The following is an 18,608-nucleotide window of genomic DNA, read 5'->3' as shown; positions in this document are numbered from 1 at the left end:
AAGCAGCACAGCTATTCACACTCAAACCCCACAAAGCCCTCCAGGGGCTCTGGTGTGGTGTCCGCAGGAGTGACGGGGCCAGCTGGTGGGCACCAGCGACAGACAGAGGCAGAACCTGTCCAAAGGGGGGGCAGTGAGGGGGTCTTACCAACAGGTCAGCAAACCCAGGAGCAGGCAAGACAAACGTCCACTCAGGACCCTCGCTGACCCTGAATACAGCTGTCACCATGCTGTTTTGGCTCCAGCAATGCAGGGAACAGAGGCCTAGGGCTCTGTGCTGGCCGTCCAGGAGCCAGAAGCATTCGGTTCGGCAAACCAGCTGCCGGCAGGCAGAAGAGGGAACGGTGAGCTGGCCGCTGCCCTCCCTGGGGACCCCGCAGTCCTGCACCGTACACCCACCTCTCCCTGCAACTGCCCCACCGAAGGGACGCTCTGATCACGGGGGTGACACAGCAGAGGCAGCTCCCCGTGTGGAGCGTGTGCTTGTCTTCCTGTCCCTCAAACGGCGTCCTCAGCAATAACCCCGTGGACAGGACAGCAGAGCCAAGAGCAAAAGAGAAGTTTCTTCCGGGGGCTGTCATCTTTTTCTACTTCTTTGATTCCAAACTACCTTCCCTGGAGTCTCACCCGCTTGCAGGCTCCTTCCTCTGTAATAACAACGGCCCCGGGAACAGAAGCCTGCGCTGGGGCCGACGCTCTCCCAGCCACCTCCTCCCAAGGCAGCAGCCCAGAGAGCGGGAGCTGTACGCCTGGGCCTCGCACCGCGAGCACACAAGGCAGGTACCGGGAGGGCCTCTGCGGCCCCCGCGGGCCTGCCGTGGCATCCAGCCTGGCTTTGAGCCCTGCCCGCCTGCCCCGGCACCCACGGGGAGCCGCAAGCAAGACGCTGAAGCCGGAGCGCCTGCCCAAGCCCTGTGACCGGGACCCCCATGGGCTCTGCCAGGCCCCGTACCAGAGGGAGGCTCTGGTGGGCAGAGGCGAGGAGAGCGCTTCTTACTCCTGATCCGCGTGCAGTCAGGCGGGAGAAGTCTGACGAGTGAGGTCACACGGCCGGAGGTGCGGGGGCCGAGCACGGCGAGAAGATAAGTGCTGCTTGGGGTGAGGGGCTGCTTCTGGGCAAGCTGGCCTCGACCTTCCACGGAAGCCTGCCCAGGCCCGGGCCCGCTCTGCTGGGTGGGTGCGCCCACTCTCCACTTCTAACTTCCAGGTCATGAGCAGGATGGCCCGTTCAAGGTAACGATGGGTTGTTCGGCCGTCACTGAAAACTAAGAACCCTGCTTTCTCGTTACTGATGATACTTTAGATGAAGATGAATTCACCTGGTGTGAATTCAAAGCCCAAGCTCTGCCCCAATTACATAAACGAAGAGCAGCCTCCTGCCATTAACCCTGGAGCAGGCACCAGTGAGCGTGCCCGGTAGGGGACGGCGAGGCCGGGTGGGGACAGTGGGGCCCGCCCTCCGGTTTCCTGCCCTCTTCTGCTGCTGTGCGAAGGACGACCTTGAGCCCGAAGGGGAGAGGGCAGAGCACAGCTCCACCACCTCCTCCCCAAAGGTGGGGAGCAGCCAGAGGAGCTGGGCACACGGCACTCCAAGAGACCCCAGGCACAGCCACGTGGCAGAGCGAGCAGACCAGCCCACAACAGGCTTTATTCTCCAGAGAACCGAGAAAACGCGTACAGGAGGCGGTGGGCGGCCACCGATCATTTTTAAAAAGGAAGGAGTCGGCTGAACGTGCAGGCGGGCAGAACCCGTCTCCTAGTTTTGCAGAGGGGAACCCCGCAAAGCCCGCAGCGTTCCACTTCATGATCAAGGTGCCGCCTGCCGTGTAGGCGGCTCCCCCTCACCATCAGCTCGGCCCGACCCAGCCCGAGGCCCCGCCAGAACCACCGGGGCCCGGAGGCTGCACGAAAGACCACCCTCGCGGCAGCAGTCCCCTGCCAAGTCCAGTTTATTTTAAACCGCACGCAGCGCGCTGAGGGCAGGGAACCCCACCCCCTCAGTCTAGGCTCTGGCGGGTGTGCGGCTGCGGCTGAGTCATCAGAGAAAGCCACGGCCACGGCCCGGGCGGCTCTCAGCGCTCTCCTCTCCGGGGCCCGGCGTCGTCCGCGCCAGCTTCGCCCACTACTGCTCGGTCCTGGGCAGGGAGTCTGCGAACGGCTCACCGGGCGCCGCCGAGGGGCGTTGCTCTTTCGTGGGGAAAGGGGAATAAGAAAGAAACGGGTTCAGTCGGGGAAGGAGCAAACGTGCTGCGAGCACCCGGATTTACATGGAGGACGTCACGAGGCCGTCACGACCCTGCTTAGACAGCGAGTGCTCAAACGTACTCCAGACACAATTAGAAAACACACTTCAGCTGGCCTCAGGAGCGCACCCACACAGCAAAGTCAAATTTTAACAGAAACTTGGTAAAATTTTACGTACCCTTGTCACCGACAAAAATGAGGGCTGCGGCAGAGAAGTGACCTGAGCGGTGAGCCCTGGGGCCCCTCCTCAGCACCGGCTGTGGCCGCGCGGCCCCCGTGGCACACTCACCCCTGGCCTCCTCGCCGCTGTCCTCGTCCTCTTCACTCTCCCCACCGCCCTCGGCGCCCTTGACCTCGTCGCTGTCCTCCTCCGAGTCCGTCTCCTCCAGCCACTCCTGAGATTCTTTAAGCAAAAGCAAAAACCACAGTGTCAACACGACCAGGGCACCGGGGAAACTGCAGGCGAGCCGCGGCCGCCCCCAGGAGCCCACCTTCTGCCTGGACACGCGGATGTGAGTGCGGGGGCCCCGACCCCAGCACGTCTGGAGCTCACGGCAAACATCACATCCCCACGTGTCGAGGCAGAGACAAGCAGAGTGAGAAGCTGCGCTCCAAGACAGCAGTCGTCTCGCACAGCCGCTCAGGGCCTCTGCCCAGACGTGTGGATTGTAAGGGATTTCAGCCTCAGACCCAAGGACCGAGCAGTGACCGAGTCCAGCGCAGCCTGTGGTGCAACACGGCAGCGGAGACGGGTGGGCCGCTAGTCTGCTCCCGGGCACACACGCGCACCGCGGGGAAAACGCGCGTCCCGTCCGCTCTGCCGGGGCAGGTCCGAGGCTTACGAGTGGCGTCGGGGTGAGGCCGCTCCCTCCCCCAGGCCCCCTGCAGGGATGGCCGTGCACAGACATGCCCCTGGGCAACAGGGCCCTCCCCCCGGGGCTGAGGGCACGGGGGCGAGAGGGGGCAGAGGCGTGCAGCACTCTGCGGGTGCAGGGCAGACAAGCTGGGGGGCTCCCGAGGCAACTCCAGAGGTGCTACCCCTCACCTGGATCCATCTCCACCAGGACGGTCCACTCCTCCATCTTGTGGAGGTCGAGGCAGTACAGGTCGCTGAGGGTGACCTGGCGGTCGCCAGCCTCAAACATGCCCCCATAGAGGTAGAGGCGCCCGTGCTTCACGGCCAGCATGGCGCTGGAGCGGGCGCTCGGCTCCACCGCAGGGACCGCCGCCTCGCTGGGGCCATCGTCGCTGTCGTCGGACTCGGGCTGTCCCGCCGGGCCCCGGGCAGCAAGCCCCTGCTGGACGGTGGCCACGGTCCCGTCCTCTGCCACCAGCTCTCTGGCCACCTGCAGGGGCTCCTGGGCCCGGGTCCCCTTCAGTTCCTGCTTGCTGGAATCCCCGGGCTCCCCTCTTCTGCCCCGCCTGCGCCTCCTCTTCTCCACCTTGGGCCCCTGGTGATAAAGAGCAAAGGCACTGCGACTCAGGACGGGGGTCAGCGAGCACCCGACAGCCAGAGGAGCCCCGTCCACTTGCTGCCCCTCCCCGGGGAGCACACCACCCCTGCCTGGTGTGCCCTCTGAGGGGAACGGGCAGCAGATACCAGCCCTCACACGCTACCCGACTCCCCTCAGAGGCGCCCAGGCACTTCAACCGGAGCCAGTCTTTGCCACACAGTGGACCATCCGCCCTCCTTCGGCCACAGGGCCCTGCTTCTGAGGCCCCTGACCTGATGAAGCCCCCAGGGATGTCATTCCCGGGAGAGCAGCCACTATGCCGCGTCTCTCAGGCTGGTGCTGGCAGGAGGGGCAGAGGCGACCCGGTCCCTGCTTACGGGGACAGTAAAGATGGTGGCAGCTCCACAGAGCCTCACAGACAGAGGGACCGGGGAGGCCCTGGGCATCACTGACGGAGGTGACAGCTGGGCAGGCCCTGCGCTGGCTGCAGGTCTGGGGCCCAGGTACCTTCAGCTGCCCCGCGAACCAGCGGTTCCTGACGGGGTCGTAGAAGTGCAGGTCACTGAGGAAGTGGCCCTCCAGGCTCTCGTCCTCCTCATCGTCACACACACCCCCAAACAGCAGCGTCTGATGGTTCGGGGCCACAGCCACCGAGAAGCCGGACCTTGGGGTGGGCTTGGCTCCAGAAGGGTTGACCCGAGTCCAGGCCCATCTGCCTGATGAGGAGAGGAAATAAGGACGGGGGGCCTGCAGAATGCCATGGCCGTCGTTCTGTGCCTGCGGGTCCGGCACACCCTGGAGGCCATGCCTCCTCCTCGAGGGTCAGTCTGCACTGAGGTAGGGAACCTGTCCACACACCCTCCCAACACTTGCCCAGGGGCGCCGTGCGGCTGTGATGTGAAGGGTGAGGGAGAGGCGGGCGCACCAGCTCCGGGGGACCCCGTACACTGTGCCCTCGGGCGGGGCCCTCCGACCTCAGACACCCCCAGAACCTCCCGTGGGCCACGCACTGTGGTCCTTCCTTCTAGGAGGGCGCCGTGTTTACGCAGCAACCCTCAAGATGTGGCCTGGCACAAAACATGTGGGAGTCTTCCCAACATGTCCAGAAAAAGGAACTGGGATGTTTTTTCTTTAATGAACATTTAGAAGAAGCTAGAGAAGCAGCCAAGAGCAAGCCCCCCTGGAGGCGCAGCCCTAGCGGCACTAGTGGGCCACAAGGTCACTCACAACAACCAGCATCTAACGCTTAAAGAGAAGAGAAGCATCAGCGTGCCGTGCACGTGGCTGCGGGAGTCGCTTTCCCGGCTGTGCCGGATGCGTCTCAGGACACGCCATGTACTTTTCACTGGGGCCCAAGGGCCTGACGGCCAGACGTGGGGGCTGAACACAAGTGCTGGGGTCCCACTGCCTAGAACACAGTCCACTTTCAAGTTCAAGTGCACTGACATGTAAAAGGGGCTCTAAACCTTGGCTCCCACGTCCCCATCAGTCACCGCAATCCGGCGTGGTTGGGACCTGAGAAACGCCTTGTATGTGACGTTTCTGCAGCCTCTGCTTGAAGAACGTCACAGCAGGAAAGAGGAAACGTTCCTGCCCAGCAGGCCTCTTGTCTTACGGAGACGGGTCTCACAGGGGCCAAGGGGCAGCCAGGACCACACGGGCCCCATCCACTTAGGCCCCTCTCCCATCACGTGCACCATGCAAACTAACCACCTCCCGACTTCTGAGCTTGAAAAATGAGCACTGGGAAGCCACCCTGGTGTCCATCAACAGAGGAACGGATATAGAAGATGTGTGTGTGTACGTACACACACGCACACACACACACACACACGCACACACACACGCACACACACTGGAATATCACTCAGCCATGAAAAAGAATGAAACAATGCCATTTGCAGCAACCTGGAGGGACCTAGAGATTATCATACTAAGTGAAGTCAGACAGAGAAAGACAAATACCATATGAGATCACTTGTATGTGGAATCTAAAAAGATGATACAAATGAACTTATTCACAGGAGAAACTGACTCACAGACAAAGAAAACAAACTTACGCTTACCAAAGCGGAAAAGCAGGGAGGGATAAATTAGGAGTATGGGATTAACAGGTACACACTACTATATATAAAATAATTAACAAACGACCTTCTCTATAGTACAGGAAACTCTACTCAATATTTTATAATAACCTATAAGGGAAAAGAATCTGAAAAACAACACATACACGTATGTATGACTGAATCATTTTGCTGTACACCTAAAACTAACACAACATTGTACATTAACTATACTTCAAATAAAACAAACAAACAGTGGGCATTTCAACCCCACAAGATGCCTTCCAAAAGTCTACGTCCTAACATTAAGCAAGAACAAATGAGAGATGACACAGATGCCGTGGCCCCGCCCCCAAGAAGGGAGCTGTGGATGGACTGACATCACCTGTGTTTCTAACTCAGTGCGTCCTCAACGCCCCAGAGAGGACACGGGGGCTGTTCATGGAGTGCCCCACCAGCCCCGCGACCCCCTGCCCGCTTCCCCCAGCGACACACTGACCACCCGCGTGGTCTGTCACCTGCACGGCGCATGTACCTTCTCTTCCCTCCTCAGCCTTCAGCAGGAACATGTCGGAGTGCTGGGTACCTCTGTCCACATCCTTCCTGACTCTCTGCAAAAGGAAAAGGGAGCCGTGACAAATGCCACGTGCTGTGCGAAGCCACGCAAGGCCCCCCAGGCTTGTGGTCCCGTCTCCCGTGGAGGTGACTCGCTAGCCTTCAGACCAGCCTCAAAATCTGAAACACAACAGGTTCCATCCAGACCGCCTCTGAGCAGACAGAACAGATGACCACAGGCTGGGGACACCCCAGAGCTCTCCTCTCAGAGCTTCCTGTGGCTGTGAGCCGAGCCCTGCTCTGGATGGGCGGGGTCGCCGCAGGGACCCTCCTATCATCACACGGCCACCCTCCATCTCCAACCCCTGTGCCCTCAATTCCCATCGCCTTCCCAGTGATGGGATTCAAGCTTCGGCGCGAGGATCAAACACTCTGTGCAGAAGCCGGCACAGCCACTCACAGAGCTTTCCTGCGCTGCAGACAGCACAGCCCCCCTCCACCCGGGCCTGCTGCTTCACACCAGGCTTACGGCGCTGGGCAGACCACGCCCTTCACTCTCCCGAGCGGCTGCACTGAGACGGCATGTTCCTCTCTTCCAGCAGGCAGCAGGGGAAGCGGCTGCCACTTCCATGCCCACCTTCCAGGCCAAAAGCCCAGCACCCTCAGGAACCAAATCCACACGAGGGGCTTCCCTGGTGGTACACTGGTTAAGAATCCGCCTGCCAATCCAGGGGACACGGGTTCGAGCCCTGGTCCGGGAAAATCCCACGTATCGCGGAGCAACTAAGCGCATGCGCCACAACTACTGAGCCTGCGCTCTAGAGCTCGCGAGCCACAACTACTGAGCCCACGTGCCACAACTACTGAAGCCCACGCACCTAGAGCCCGTGCTCCACAGCAAGAGAAGCCACCACAATGAGAAGCCCACGCACCGCAGCGAAGAGCAGCCCCCGCTCACCGCAACCAGAGAAAACCCACACGCAGCAACGAAGACCCAACACAGCCAAAAATAAATAAATAAAATAAATTAAAAACAATAAATCCACACGAGGCCTTGCCCACTGGCCGCACACTGCAGGAATGCAGTGCCGTCTGCTTGTGTCGCAAACTTGACCACAGCCGGGCTCCAGCCCTTCCCTCTCAGCCCCTTGCCCTCCTGCACCTGCGGGCATCCACGGCACTGCTCCGCCGACAGCAACCTTCCTTCCTTAGAACCAGCGAGCTGAGGGGAACTTTCATGCTGTCACGTTTCAATACACCCCCCGAGGCCTGTACGCCAGAGCCCTCCCTGAGAACGCCGCTCTGCCCGCCCCGGGCCACGGCTTCCACACAGTGGCCGGCGTGGCAGAGCCCGGGGCAGGGGAGGCGAGGAGGCTGCTCCCCATGAAGCACGTAACTCCCACTCCACCTCCCCTCCCTGGCAGGGGTGATGAGAGGCCCGTGCGCCAGTCCCTCACCCAGGGGCCTGCGCCGTCCTTCCAGCAACGCGAATCACACTGGCCGGACGCTCACTCTCCTCACTGGACTAGAGGAGAACGCAGAATGTGCGTGAAGCCCTGGAGCTGTCAAACTTCCCCCAGGGCGTGCAAGGCTCCGCACGGGGCCTCAGCGTGGACGCTAACGCCACGGAGCAGTGACTTGGGCGTGCACCTGACAGCTTTCCTTCCGCTGCTCGCAAATCTCTGTCTCGTACAGTATTAACGGAGCCCAAAGACATCTGAGAGAGCCGTGTACCAAGGGTCACAACACTACGCTGCTCCTGTGGAGGGCGTTCCCACCCAGAACCCCAGTGTCACACCCACGCCTTTACCACCAACTCTGGTAAAACCCCGTGAGCGCCAACAGAGCAGCTTCTCACTGCCATCAAATGCCGAAGGCCTGGCGTGAGTGGCCCCTGGCTCAAAGGGACTCGGATCACCCCCCAGCTGTCCGCATGGCTGCAGAAAAGCCGCATTTGGGAGTCAGGCGCTGCTCTGATTGAAGTGGCATCAGCTTGACGAGGGCTTGCTGTTCATCACCCGGTTTGAGGAGCATCTACTGCGATAAAGCATCAGTTCTGGGCACTGCACACAGCTTCTGGCGACAGCCGCCTGTTTCGCAGGGCCCTCCCAGCTGTCACGCGTCTAGCCACACCCCAGGCAGGTCACAACCACAAATCCCAAGTCAGTTTTCCTTTCCAGAACAAGGGCTGGCCGCTGGCTGAGTGGGGGTGTGGCAGGGTGGACGGAGGTGGCCGGGGCACCTCCCTGCCACAGCCATCACTTACGCTGCGTGTTTCGGGGGCGTGTGGTTAAGAACGCAACGTGACCGTAAAGAACCTTAGTGTGTTCACACAGGAGCAGATCAACACCACCGCTGTCCACTTCTCATTCCACAGAAAGGACTGTTCATATTAATCTAATGAACTATTATTTGAAGTTTTCATCGCTGGTGAAACTGAAAAGGCAGCAGACAGAAGTCACTCTGCATCCCACACACGCGTCTTACCTGCTTCGAGTAGCCCCCGTAGATGACGATGCTGCCCTGGGCGGTGACGGTCATCTGGCAGCCTGACCTGGGTGTGGGCCCAGTCCCGGACGGGGACAGCCTGCTCCACGTGAAAGCGTCCAGGTTGAAGGCATACAGGTCATTGTAATAGATGTAATCTCTGTTATAATATAGGAACACAAACAAAAAGGCGGTGACATGAAAAAGTGAACTTGATCTAAAATAAAGGTACGTTTGCTACCGTATGTACTAAGTTATTGGTTTAATTAAAGTTTAAATTCATAGGAAAGGACAGCAAGCCTATGTAGGTTTGCACTTGAAGCAGAAATAACGCTGGCCCAGAGAAGCACTATAACATGCCTGGATCCGAAAGTCTTTTCGTTCTGAAAGTTACATGATACATCCTTACACAGCTTATACAATCACAGTCTTGCGAAACAACTCCATTAGTTTTCTGTGTGTGTAACCTTAAGCGGGACAATGAACTATGCACCAATACCCGGCATCCTCGGAAGGGAGATATTACAGCTTGGCAAGCGCTGTGGAGACCCCGGGCTGGGCAGAGATGGGGCAAAGCGTTCCTGGAACCGAGAGAGAACTCCTGGAGCCCACAAGCCCGAGCCAAAGCCCAGAGGCCGTGGCTGAGGCATCCAAGAGGCGCAGCGGCCTTGCCCTGCTCAACGCTCCTGGGGCTTCAGTGGCAAAGGACTCAAAACACACATGGGGCCTTGAGGAGGGAGCACGTGTGTGAGGAAAGCAGCAGTTCTGCCAGAGACACAGAGGCAACCGTGTGTCCTGACGGGAATTTCACAGGTGGCCACGGGCAAAGCCAAGGGGCCTCGGGTCAGAATTACACGGAAGACTGGGAGATGCTCCCCAGCTACTCCACACGGAGAGCTGGGCCCGATGTTCGCAGGAAGAAAGCATGGATGCACGGAAGGACTGAGCAGCCCCACCGGGCAGACGTGATTCCTGACTCCCCTGCTGCACTCAGGTCACCCACGTCTGGCGCCCTGCAGCCAACGTGCAGGTCACTGAGCTCCCCGGAGTGCTGTCCAAAGCAGGGCACTGGGAACAGGGTGAGCCACGTGACCGCTCCACCGAACACACCCTTCCGTGGGAGGAGGGCTTTCAAGTAGATGAAGTGAGGAACCAGGGGCACAGTTTTTAAAAGACTTCACCACATTCCACAGTTTTCTCAGATTTCACGTTGCAAATTTCCAGGAAAAAAAATATTCTATTCTGCACGTAGGGTAAACAACAACTGTCATTGGGTTTTAAAGGTCAAACTGTACTTTGTTTAATGTGGATGGTGACCACACAGACATCTGTTTGAGGAACTTCAACTTTTCTATATGTTTGAAATACTTCATAAAAAATAATTTTAAACAAAGTAACAGATAATAGCTTTTGAAAAACGTTCTGAGTTTGAAATGGTTCCAAGTTACAACCACTGTAACACCTGACTCATTTTGTAATCTGTGAGTTTCAGGAGAAGGGCCTGCGTAGACCCCACTCACTGTCCCGCACACGACAGGTGCTGAATTAACACACTGACGTCGCATGAACCCCCGTGTCTGCGATGGCAAACGATTATTTGCTTTGTTCAGGGTTTTAAATGTAAACAACAGTCCTTTAAATAAGAATTTTAAAAAACAGAGCAGGCTCTCTTCTCCAAAATGGCAAGAAACCAAACACGTGCAGGTCAGGAAACGGACCATGGGCAGGAGATGGACCAGGACAGGGCAGGGAGCCGGGGTGGAGGCAGGAGACGGACCAGGGGTAGGAGATTAACCAGGACAGAAAACCAGGGTGTAGGCAAGAGACACACGAGGAGCAGGAGACGTTACCAGGGGCAGGGAGCCGAGGGGTGCAGCGCGACAGAATATGGGAGTAACTGAACATCTGCAATCTTTGGTCAAGGACAAGTTCTACTACTTAACAGTTACCTTGGTTTCCTCATCTTTAACTTGAGATAATATAACCTACTCTCCCTATAGCTTGGTTTTTAAGTGAATTCTGTAAAAACCACTTGGTGAACTTTGTGACGAGACATAAAATTTAAGCACTATTATACCCAGATTACGCCTTTAAGATACACAATCATTCCTTGTTTTATGTGAATTCGACTTTAAAAATCTCCTCCCAAAGCACTTAAGAATTATACCCTGGGAGACCTTCAAGATGGCAGAAGAGTAAGACACGGAGATCACCTTCCTCCCCACAGATACACCAGAAATACACCTACACGTGGAACAACTCCTACAGAACACCTACTGAACGCTGGCAGAAGACCTCAGACCTCCCAAAAGGCAAGAAACTCCCCACGTACCTGGGTAGGGAAAAAGAAACAAGAAAAAACAGAGACAGAAGAATAGGAACGGGACCTGCACCAGTGGGAGGGAGCTGTGAAGGAGGAAAGGTTTCCACACACTAGAAGCCCCTTCACTGGCGGAGACGGGGCCGGGGGGGGGGGGGGGGGATGGCGGGGGGAAGCTTCGGAGCCACGGAGGAGAGCGCAGCAACAACGGTGCGGAGGGCAAAGCAGAGAGATTCCCGCACAGAGGATCAGGACCGACCAGCACTCACCAGCCCGAGAGGCTTGTGCTCACCTGCCGGGGCGGGCGGGGGTTGGGGGCTGAGGCTCGGGCTTCGGAGGTCAGATCCCAGGGAGAGGACGGGGGTTGGCGGCGTGAACACAGCCTGAAGGGGGCTAGTGTGCCACAGCTAGCCAGGATGGACTCCGGGGAAATGTCTGGAACTGCCTAGGAGGCAAGAGACCATTGTTTCAAGGTGCACGAAGAGAGGGGGTTCAGAGCACCGCCTAAACAAGCTCCAGAGATGGGCGCAAGCCACAGCTATCAGCACAGACCCCAGAGACGGGCATGAGACGCTAAGGCTGCTGCTGCCGCCACCAAGAAGCCTGTGTGCGAGCACAGGTCACTCTCCACACCTCCCTTCCGGGGAGCCTGTGCAGCCCGCCACTGCCAGGGTCCCGGGATCCAGGGACAACTTCCCCGGGAGAACGCACGGTGCGTCTCAGGCAGCTGCAACGTCACGCAGGCCTCTGCTGCCGCAGGCCCGCCCCGCGCCCCCCCTCCCCGCCTTAGTGAGCCAGAGCCCCCGAATCAGCGGCTCCTTTAACCCCGTCCTGCCTGAGCAAAGAACAGACGCCCTCCGGCGACCTACATGCAGAGGCGGGGCCACATCCAAAGCTGAGCCCCTGGGAGCTGTGAGAACAAAGGAGAGAAAGGGAAATCTCTCCCAGCAGCCTCAGAAGCAGAGGATTAAATCTCCACAGTCAACTTGATGTACCTGCATCTGTGGAATACCTGAATGGACAACGAGTCATCCCAAATTGAGGAGGCGGACTTTGGGAGCAACGATATTTGTATTTGTTTCCTTTTTCTCTTTTGTGGGTGTGTATGTGTATGCTTCTGTGTGTGATTTTCTCTGTATAGCTTTGCTTTTACCATTTATCCTAGGGTTTTGTCTGTCAGGGGTTTTTTTGGTTTGTTTAGTATAGATTTTAGTGCTTGTTATCAGTGGTGGATTTGTTTTTTGGTTCGGTTGCCCTCTTCTTTCTTTTTTTAAATTACTTTTTAATTTTAAATAATTATTTTTTTATTTTAATTATTTTATTTTATTTTTCTTTCTTTCCTTCTTTTTTTCTCCCTTTTATTCTGAGCCATGTGGATGATAGGGTCTTGGTGCTCCAGCCGGGTGTCACGGTTGTGCCTCTGAGGTGGGAGAGCCTAGGTCAGGACATTGGTCCACCAGAGACCTCCCAACTCCACGTAATATCAAACAGCAAAAATCTCCCAGAGATCTCCATCTCAATGCTAAGACCCAGCTCCACTCAACAACCAGCAAGCTACAGTGCTGCACACCCTATGCCAAACAACTAGCAAGACAGGAACACAACCCCACCCATTAGCAGAGAGGCTGCCTAAAATCATAAGGTCACAGACACCCCAAAACACACCACCGGACGCAGACCTGCCCGAGAGAAAGACAAGGTCCAGCCTCATGCACCAGAACACAGGCACTAGTCCCCTCCACCAGGAAGCCTACACAACTCACTGAACCAACCTTAGCCACTAGGGGCAGACAGCAAAAACAACAGGAACTACGAACCTGCAGCCTGCGAAAAGGAGACCCCAAACACAGTAAGTGAAGCAAAATGAGAAGACAGAGAAACACACAGCAGATGAAGGAGCAAGGTAAAAACCCACCAGACCTAACAAATGAAGAGGAAACTGGCAGTCTACCTGAAAAAGAATTCAGAGTAACGACAGTAAAGATGATCCAAACTCTTGGAAATAGAATGGAGAAAATACAATAAACGTTTAACAAGGAACTAGAAGAACTAAAGAGCAAGCAAACAATGAACAACACAATAAATGAAATTAAAAATTCTCTAGAAGGAATCAATAGCAGAATAACTGAGGCAGAAGAACAGATAAGTGACCTGGAAGATAAAATAGTGGAAATAACTGCTGCAGAGCAGAATAAAGAAAAAAGAATGAAAAGAATTGAGGACAGAGGCTTCCCTGGTGGCACAGTGGTTAAGAATCTGCCTGCCAGTGCGGGAGACATGGGTTCAAGCCCTGGTCTGGGAAGATCCCACATGCCGTGGAGCAACTAAGCCCATGCACCACAACTACTGAGACTGTGCCCTAGAGCCACCGAGCCACAACTACTGAGCCCGTGTACCACAAGTGCTGAAGGCCGTGCACCTAGAGCCCATGCTCCCAACAAGAGAAGCCACCACAATGAGAAGCCTGCACACTGCAACAAAGAGTAGCCCCCACGTGCAACAACTAGAGAAAGCCCACGCACAGCAACGAGGACCCAACGCAGCCAAAAATAAAAATAAATAAAATAAAATAAATTTATATATTAAAAAAAAGAATTGAGGACAGTCTCAGAGACCTCTGGAACAACATTAAATGCACCAACGCACCAACATTCGAACAACCCCACCAACATGAGGGGTCCCAAAAGAAGAGGAGAAAAAGAAAGGGACTGAGAAAATATCCGAAGAGATTATAGCTGAAAACTTCCCTAATATGGGAAAGGAAATAGTTAATCAAGTCCAGGAAGCACAGAGAGTCCCATACAGGATAAATCCAAGGAGAAAAACACCAAGACACATATTAATCAAACTATCAAAAATTAAATACAAAGAAAAAATATTAAAAGCAGCAAGGGAAAAACAACAAATAACATGCGAGGGAATCCCCATAAGGTTAACAGCTGATCTTTCAGCAGAAACTCTATAAGCCAGAAGAGAATGGCAGGACATATTTAAAGTGATGAAAGGGAAAAACCTACAACCAAGATTACTCTACCCAGCAAGGATCTCACTCAGATTTGACAGAGAAATTAAAACCTTTACAGACAAGCAAAAGCTAAGAGAATTCAGCACCATCAAACCAGCTTTACAACAAATGCTAAAGGAACTTGTCTAGGCAGGAAACACAAGAGAAGGTAGAGACCTACGATAACAAACCCAAAACAACTAAGAAAATGGTAATAGGAACATACATATCGATAATTACCTTAAATATAAATGCATTAAATACTCCAACCAAAAGACACAGACTGGCTGAATGGATACAAAAACAAGACCCATATATATGCTGTCTGTAAGAGACCCACTGTAAGAGACCCCCTAGGGACACATACAGACTGAAAGTGAGGGGATGGAAAAAGATATTCCATGCAAATGGAAATCAGAAGAAAGCTGGAGTACCAATAATCATATCAGACAAAATAGACTTTAAAATAAAGTCTAGGGCTACCCTGGTGGTGCAGTGGTTGAGAGTCCGCCTGCCGATGCAGGGGACACGGGTTCGTGCCCCGGTCCGGGAAGATCCCACATGCTGCGGAGCGGCTGGGCCCGTGAGCCATGGTTGCTGAGCCTGCGCATCCAGAGCCTGTGCCCCACAACGGGAGGGGCCACAGCAGTGAGAGGCCCGCGTACCGCAAAAACAAAAAAAATAAAATAAAGTCTATTTCATTTTAGATGTTACATAATGATCGAGGGATCAATCCAAGAAGAAGATATAACAACTGTAAACATTTATGCACCCAACATAGGAGCACCTCAATACATAAGGCAAATGCTAACAGCCATAAAAGGGGAAAGCGACAGTAACACAATCACAGTAGGGGACTTTAACACCCCACTTTCACCAATGGACAGATCATCCAAAATGAAAATAAATAAGGAAACACAAGTTTTAAATGATACATTAAACGAGATGGAGTTAATTGATATTTATAGGACATTCCATCCAAAAACAACAGAATACACTTTCTTCTCAAGTGCTCATGGAACATTCTCTAAGACAGATCATATCCTGGGTCACAAATCAAGCCTTGATAAATTTAAGAAAACTGAAATCGTATCAAGTATCTTTTCCGATGACAACACTATGAGACTAGATATCAATTACAGGAAAAAATCTGTAAAAAATACAAACACATGGAGGCTAAACAATACACTACTTAATAACCAAGAGATCACTGAGGAAATCAAAAAATACCTAGAAACTAATGACAATGAAAACACGATGACCCAAAACCTATGGGATGCAGAAAAAGTAGTTCTAAGAGGGAAGTTTAGAGCAATACAATGCTACCTTAAGAAACAAGAAACATCTCAAATAAACAACCCAACCTTACACCTAAAGCAATTAGAGAAAGAAGAACAAAGAAACCCCAAAGATAGCAGAAGGAAAAAAATCATAAAGATCAGATCAGAAATAAATGAAAAAGAAATGAAGGAAACAATAGCAAAGATCAATAAAACTAAAAGCTGGCTCTTTGAGAAGATAAACAAAATGGATAAACCACTAGCCAGACTCAGCAAGAAAAAAAGGGAGAAAACTCAAATCAATAGAATTAGAAATGAAAAAGGAGAAGTAACAACTGACACTGCAGAAATACAAAGGATCATGAGAGATTACTACAAGCAACTGTATGCCAATAAAATGGACAACCTGGAAGAAATGGACAAATTCTTAGAAAAGCACAACCTTCCGAGACTAAACCAGGAAGAAATAGAAAATATAAACAGACCAACGCCAAGCAGTGATATTGAAACTGTGATTAAAAACCTTCCAACAAACAAAAGCCCAGGACCAGATAGATTACAGGCGAATTCTATCAAACATTTAGAGAAGAGCAACACCTATCCTTCTCAAACTCTTCCAAAATATAGCAGAGGGAGGAACACTCCCAAACTCATTCTACGAGGCCACCATCACCCTGATACCGAAACCAGACAAAGATGTCACAAAGAAAGAAAACTACAGGCCAGTATCACTGAGGAACACAGGTGCAAAAATCCTCAACAAAATACCAGCAAACAGAATCCAACAGCACATTAAAAGGATCATACACCATGATCAAGTGGGGTTAATTCCAGGAATGCAAGGATTCTTCAATATTCGCAAATCAATCAATGTGATACACCATATTAACAAATTGAAGGATAAAAACCACACGATCATCTCAATAGATGCTGAAAAGGCTTTTGAAAAAATTCAACACCCATTTATGATAAAAAAAAACCCTCCAAAAAGTAGGCATAGAGGGAACTTATCTCAACATAATAAAGGCCATATATGACAAACCCACAGCCAACATCGTTCTCAATGTGAAAAACTGAAACCATTTCCACTAAGATCAGGAACAAAACAAGGTTGCCCACTCTCACCACTATTATTCAACATTGTTTTGGAAGTTTTAGCCACAGCAATCAGAGAAGAAAAAGAAATAAAAGGAATCCAAATCAGAAAAGAAGTAAAGCTGTCACTGTTTGCAGATAACATGATACTATAAATAGAGAATCCTAAAGACTCTACCAGAAAACTAGTAGAGCTAATCAATGAATTTGGTAAAGTAGCAGGAGACAAAATTAATGCACAGAAATCTCTGGCATTCCTATACACTAATTTTGAAAACTCTGAAAGAGAAATTAAGGAAACACTCCCATTTACCACTGCAACAAAGAGAATAAAATACCTAGGAATAAACGTACCTAAGGAGACAAAAGACCTGTATGCAGAAAACTATAAGACACTGATGAAAGAAATTAAGGATGATACAAACAGATGGCGAGACATACCATGTTCTTGGATTGGAAGAATCAACATTGTGAAAATGACTCTACTACCTAAAACAATCTACAGATTCAGTGCAATCCCTATCAAACTACCAGTAGCATTTTTCACAGAACTAGAACAAAAAATTGCACAATTTGTATGGAAACACAAAAGATCCCGAATAGCCAAAGCAATCTTGAGAAAGAAAAACAGACCTGGAGGAACCAGGCTCCCTGACTCTGGACTACACTACAAAGCTACAGTAATCAAGACAGTCTGGTACTGGCACAAAACCAGAAATATACATCAACAGAAAGCCCAGAGATCAACCCACACACATATGGTCACCTTATTTTTGATAAAGGAGGCAAGAATATACAATGGAGAAAAGACAGTCTTTAAGTGGTGCTGGGAAAACTGGACAGCTACATGTAAAAGAAGGAAATTAGAACACTCCCTAATAACATACACAAAAATAAGCTCAAAATGGATTAAAGACCTAAATGTAAGGCCAGAAACTATCAAACTCTTAAGAGGAAAACATAGGCAGAACACTCTGACATAAATCACAGCAAGAGGCTTTTTGACCCACCTCCTAGAGAAATGGAAATAAAAACAAAAATAAACAAATGGGACCTAATGAAACTTAAAAGCTTTTGCACAGCAAAGGAAACCATAAATAAGACGAAAAGACAGCCCTCAGGAGTGGGAGAAAATATTTGCAAATGAAGCAACTGACAAAGGATTAATCTCCAAAATTTATAAGCAGCTCATGCAGCTCAACATCAAAAAAATAACCCAATCCAAAAATGGGCATAAGACCTAAACAGACATTTCTCCAAAGAAGATATACAGATTGCCAACAAACACATGAAAGAATGCTCAACATCATTCATCACTAGAGAAATGCAAATCAAAACTACAAATGAGGTATCACCTCACACCAGTCAGAATGGCCATCATCAAAAAATCTACAAACAATAAATGCTGGAGAGGGTGTGGAGAAGAGGGAACCCTTTTGCACTGTTGGTGGGAATGTAAATTGATACAGCCACTATGGAGAACAGTATGGAGGTTCCTTAAAAAACTAAAAAGAGAATTACGATATGACCCAGCAATCCCAGTACTGGGCATATACCCTGAGAAAACCATAATTCAAAAAGAGACATGTAACACAATGTTCACTGCAGCACTATTGACAATCACCAGGACATGGAAGCAACCTAAGTGTCCATCAACAGATGAAAGGATAAAGAAGATGTGTCACATATATACAATGGAATATTACTCAGCCATAAAAATAAACGAAACTGAGTTATCTGTAGTGAGGTGGATGTACCTAGAGTCTGTCACTCAAGAGTGCAGTAAGTCAGAAAGAGAAAAACAAATACTGTATGCTAACACATATATATCGAATCTAAAAAAAAAAAGTTATGAAGAACCTAGGGGCAGGACAGGAATAAAGATGCAGACATAGAGAATGGACTTGAGGACATGGGGAGGGGGAAGGGTAAGCTGGAATGAAGTGAGAGAGTGGCATGGACATATATACACTACCAAATGTAAAACAGATAGCTAGTGGGAATCAGTCGCATAGCACAGGGAGATCAGCTCGGTGCTTTGTGACCACCTAGAGGGGTGGGATAGGGAGGGTGGGAGGGAGACGCAAGAGGAAGGAGATATGGGGA

General features: G+C 51.9%; 1 protein-coding gene across 4 annotated transcripts in view; it reads right to left on the bottom strand.

The window, feature by feature from the left end:
* Positions 1-1,992: 1,992 nt before the first annotated feature.
* KLHDC4 (kelch domain containing 4) overlaps positions 1,993-18,608 on the bottom strand; it is a 55,887-nt gene continuing 39,271 nt past the window's right edge. For all 4 annotated transcript variants that reach the window (XM_079906990.1, XM_079906987.1, XM_079906988.1 and 1 more), the window contains 6 exons: positions 8,804-8,963; positions 6,297-6,372; positions 4,206-4,414; positions 3,290-3,695; positions 2,534-2,647; positions 1,993-2,187 (listed from right to left, as the gene is read on the bottom strand). In XM_079906990.1, coding sequence (XP_079763116.1) covers positions 2,123-2,187; positions 2,534-2,647; positions 3,290-3,695; positions 4,206-4,414; positions 6,297-6,372; positions 8,804-8,963 — 1,030 coding nt within the window. In that variant the 3' untranslated portion in view covers positions 1,993-2,122. The remainder of the gene's footprint in view (positions 2,188-2,533; positions 2,648-3,289; positions 3,696-4,205; positions 4,415-6,296; positions 6,373-8,803; positions 8,964-18,608) is intronic.

The sequence above is a fragment of the Stenella coeruleoalba genome, assembly GCF_951394435.1.
Source record: "Stenella coeruleoalba genome assembly, chromosome: 20".
NCBI lineage: Eukaryota > Metazoa > Chordata > Mammalia > Artiodactyla > Delphinidae > Stenella > Stenella coeruleoalba.
Note: the sequence above shows the minus strand (reverse complement) of the source record. Positions and strands in the feature narration are given on the sequence as shown.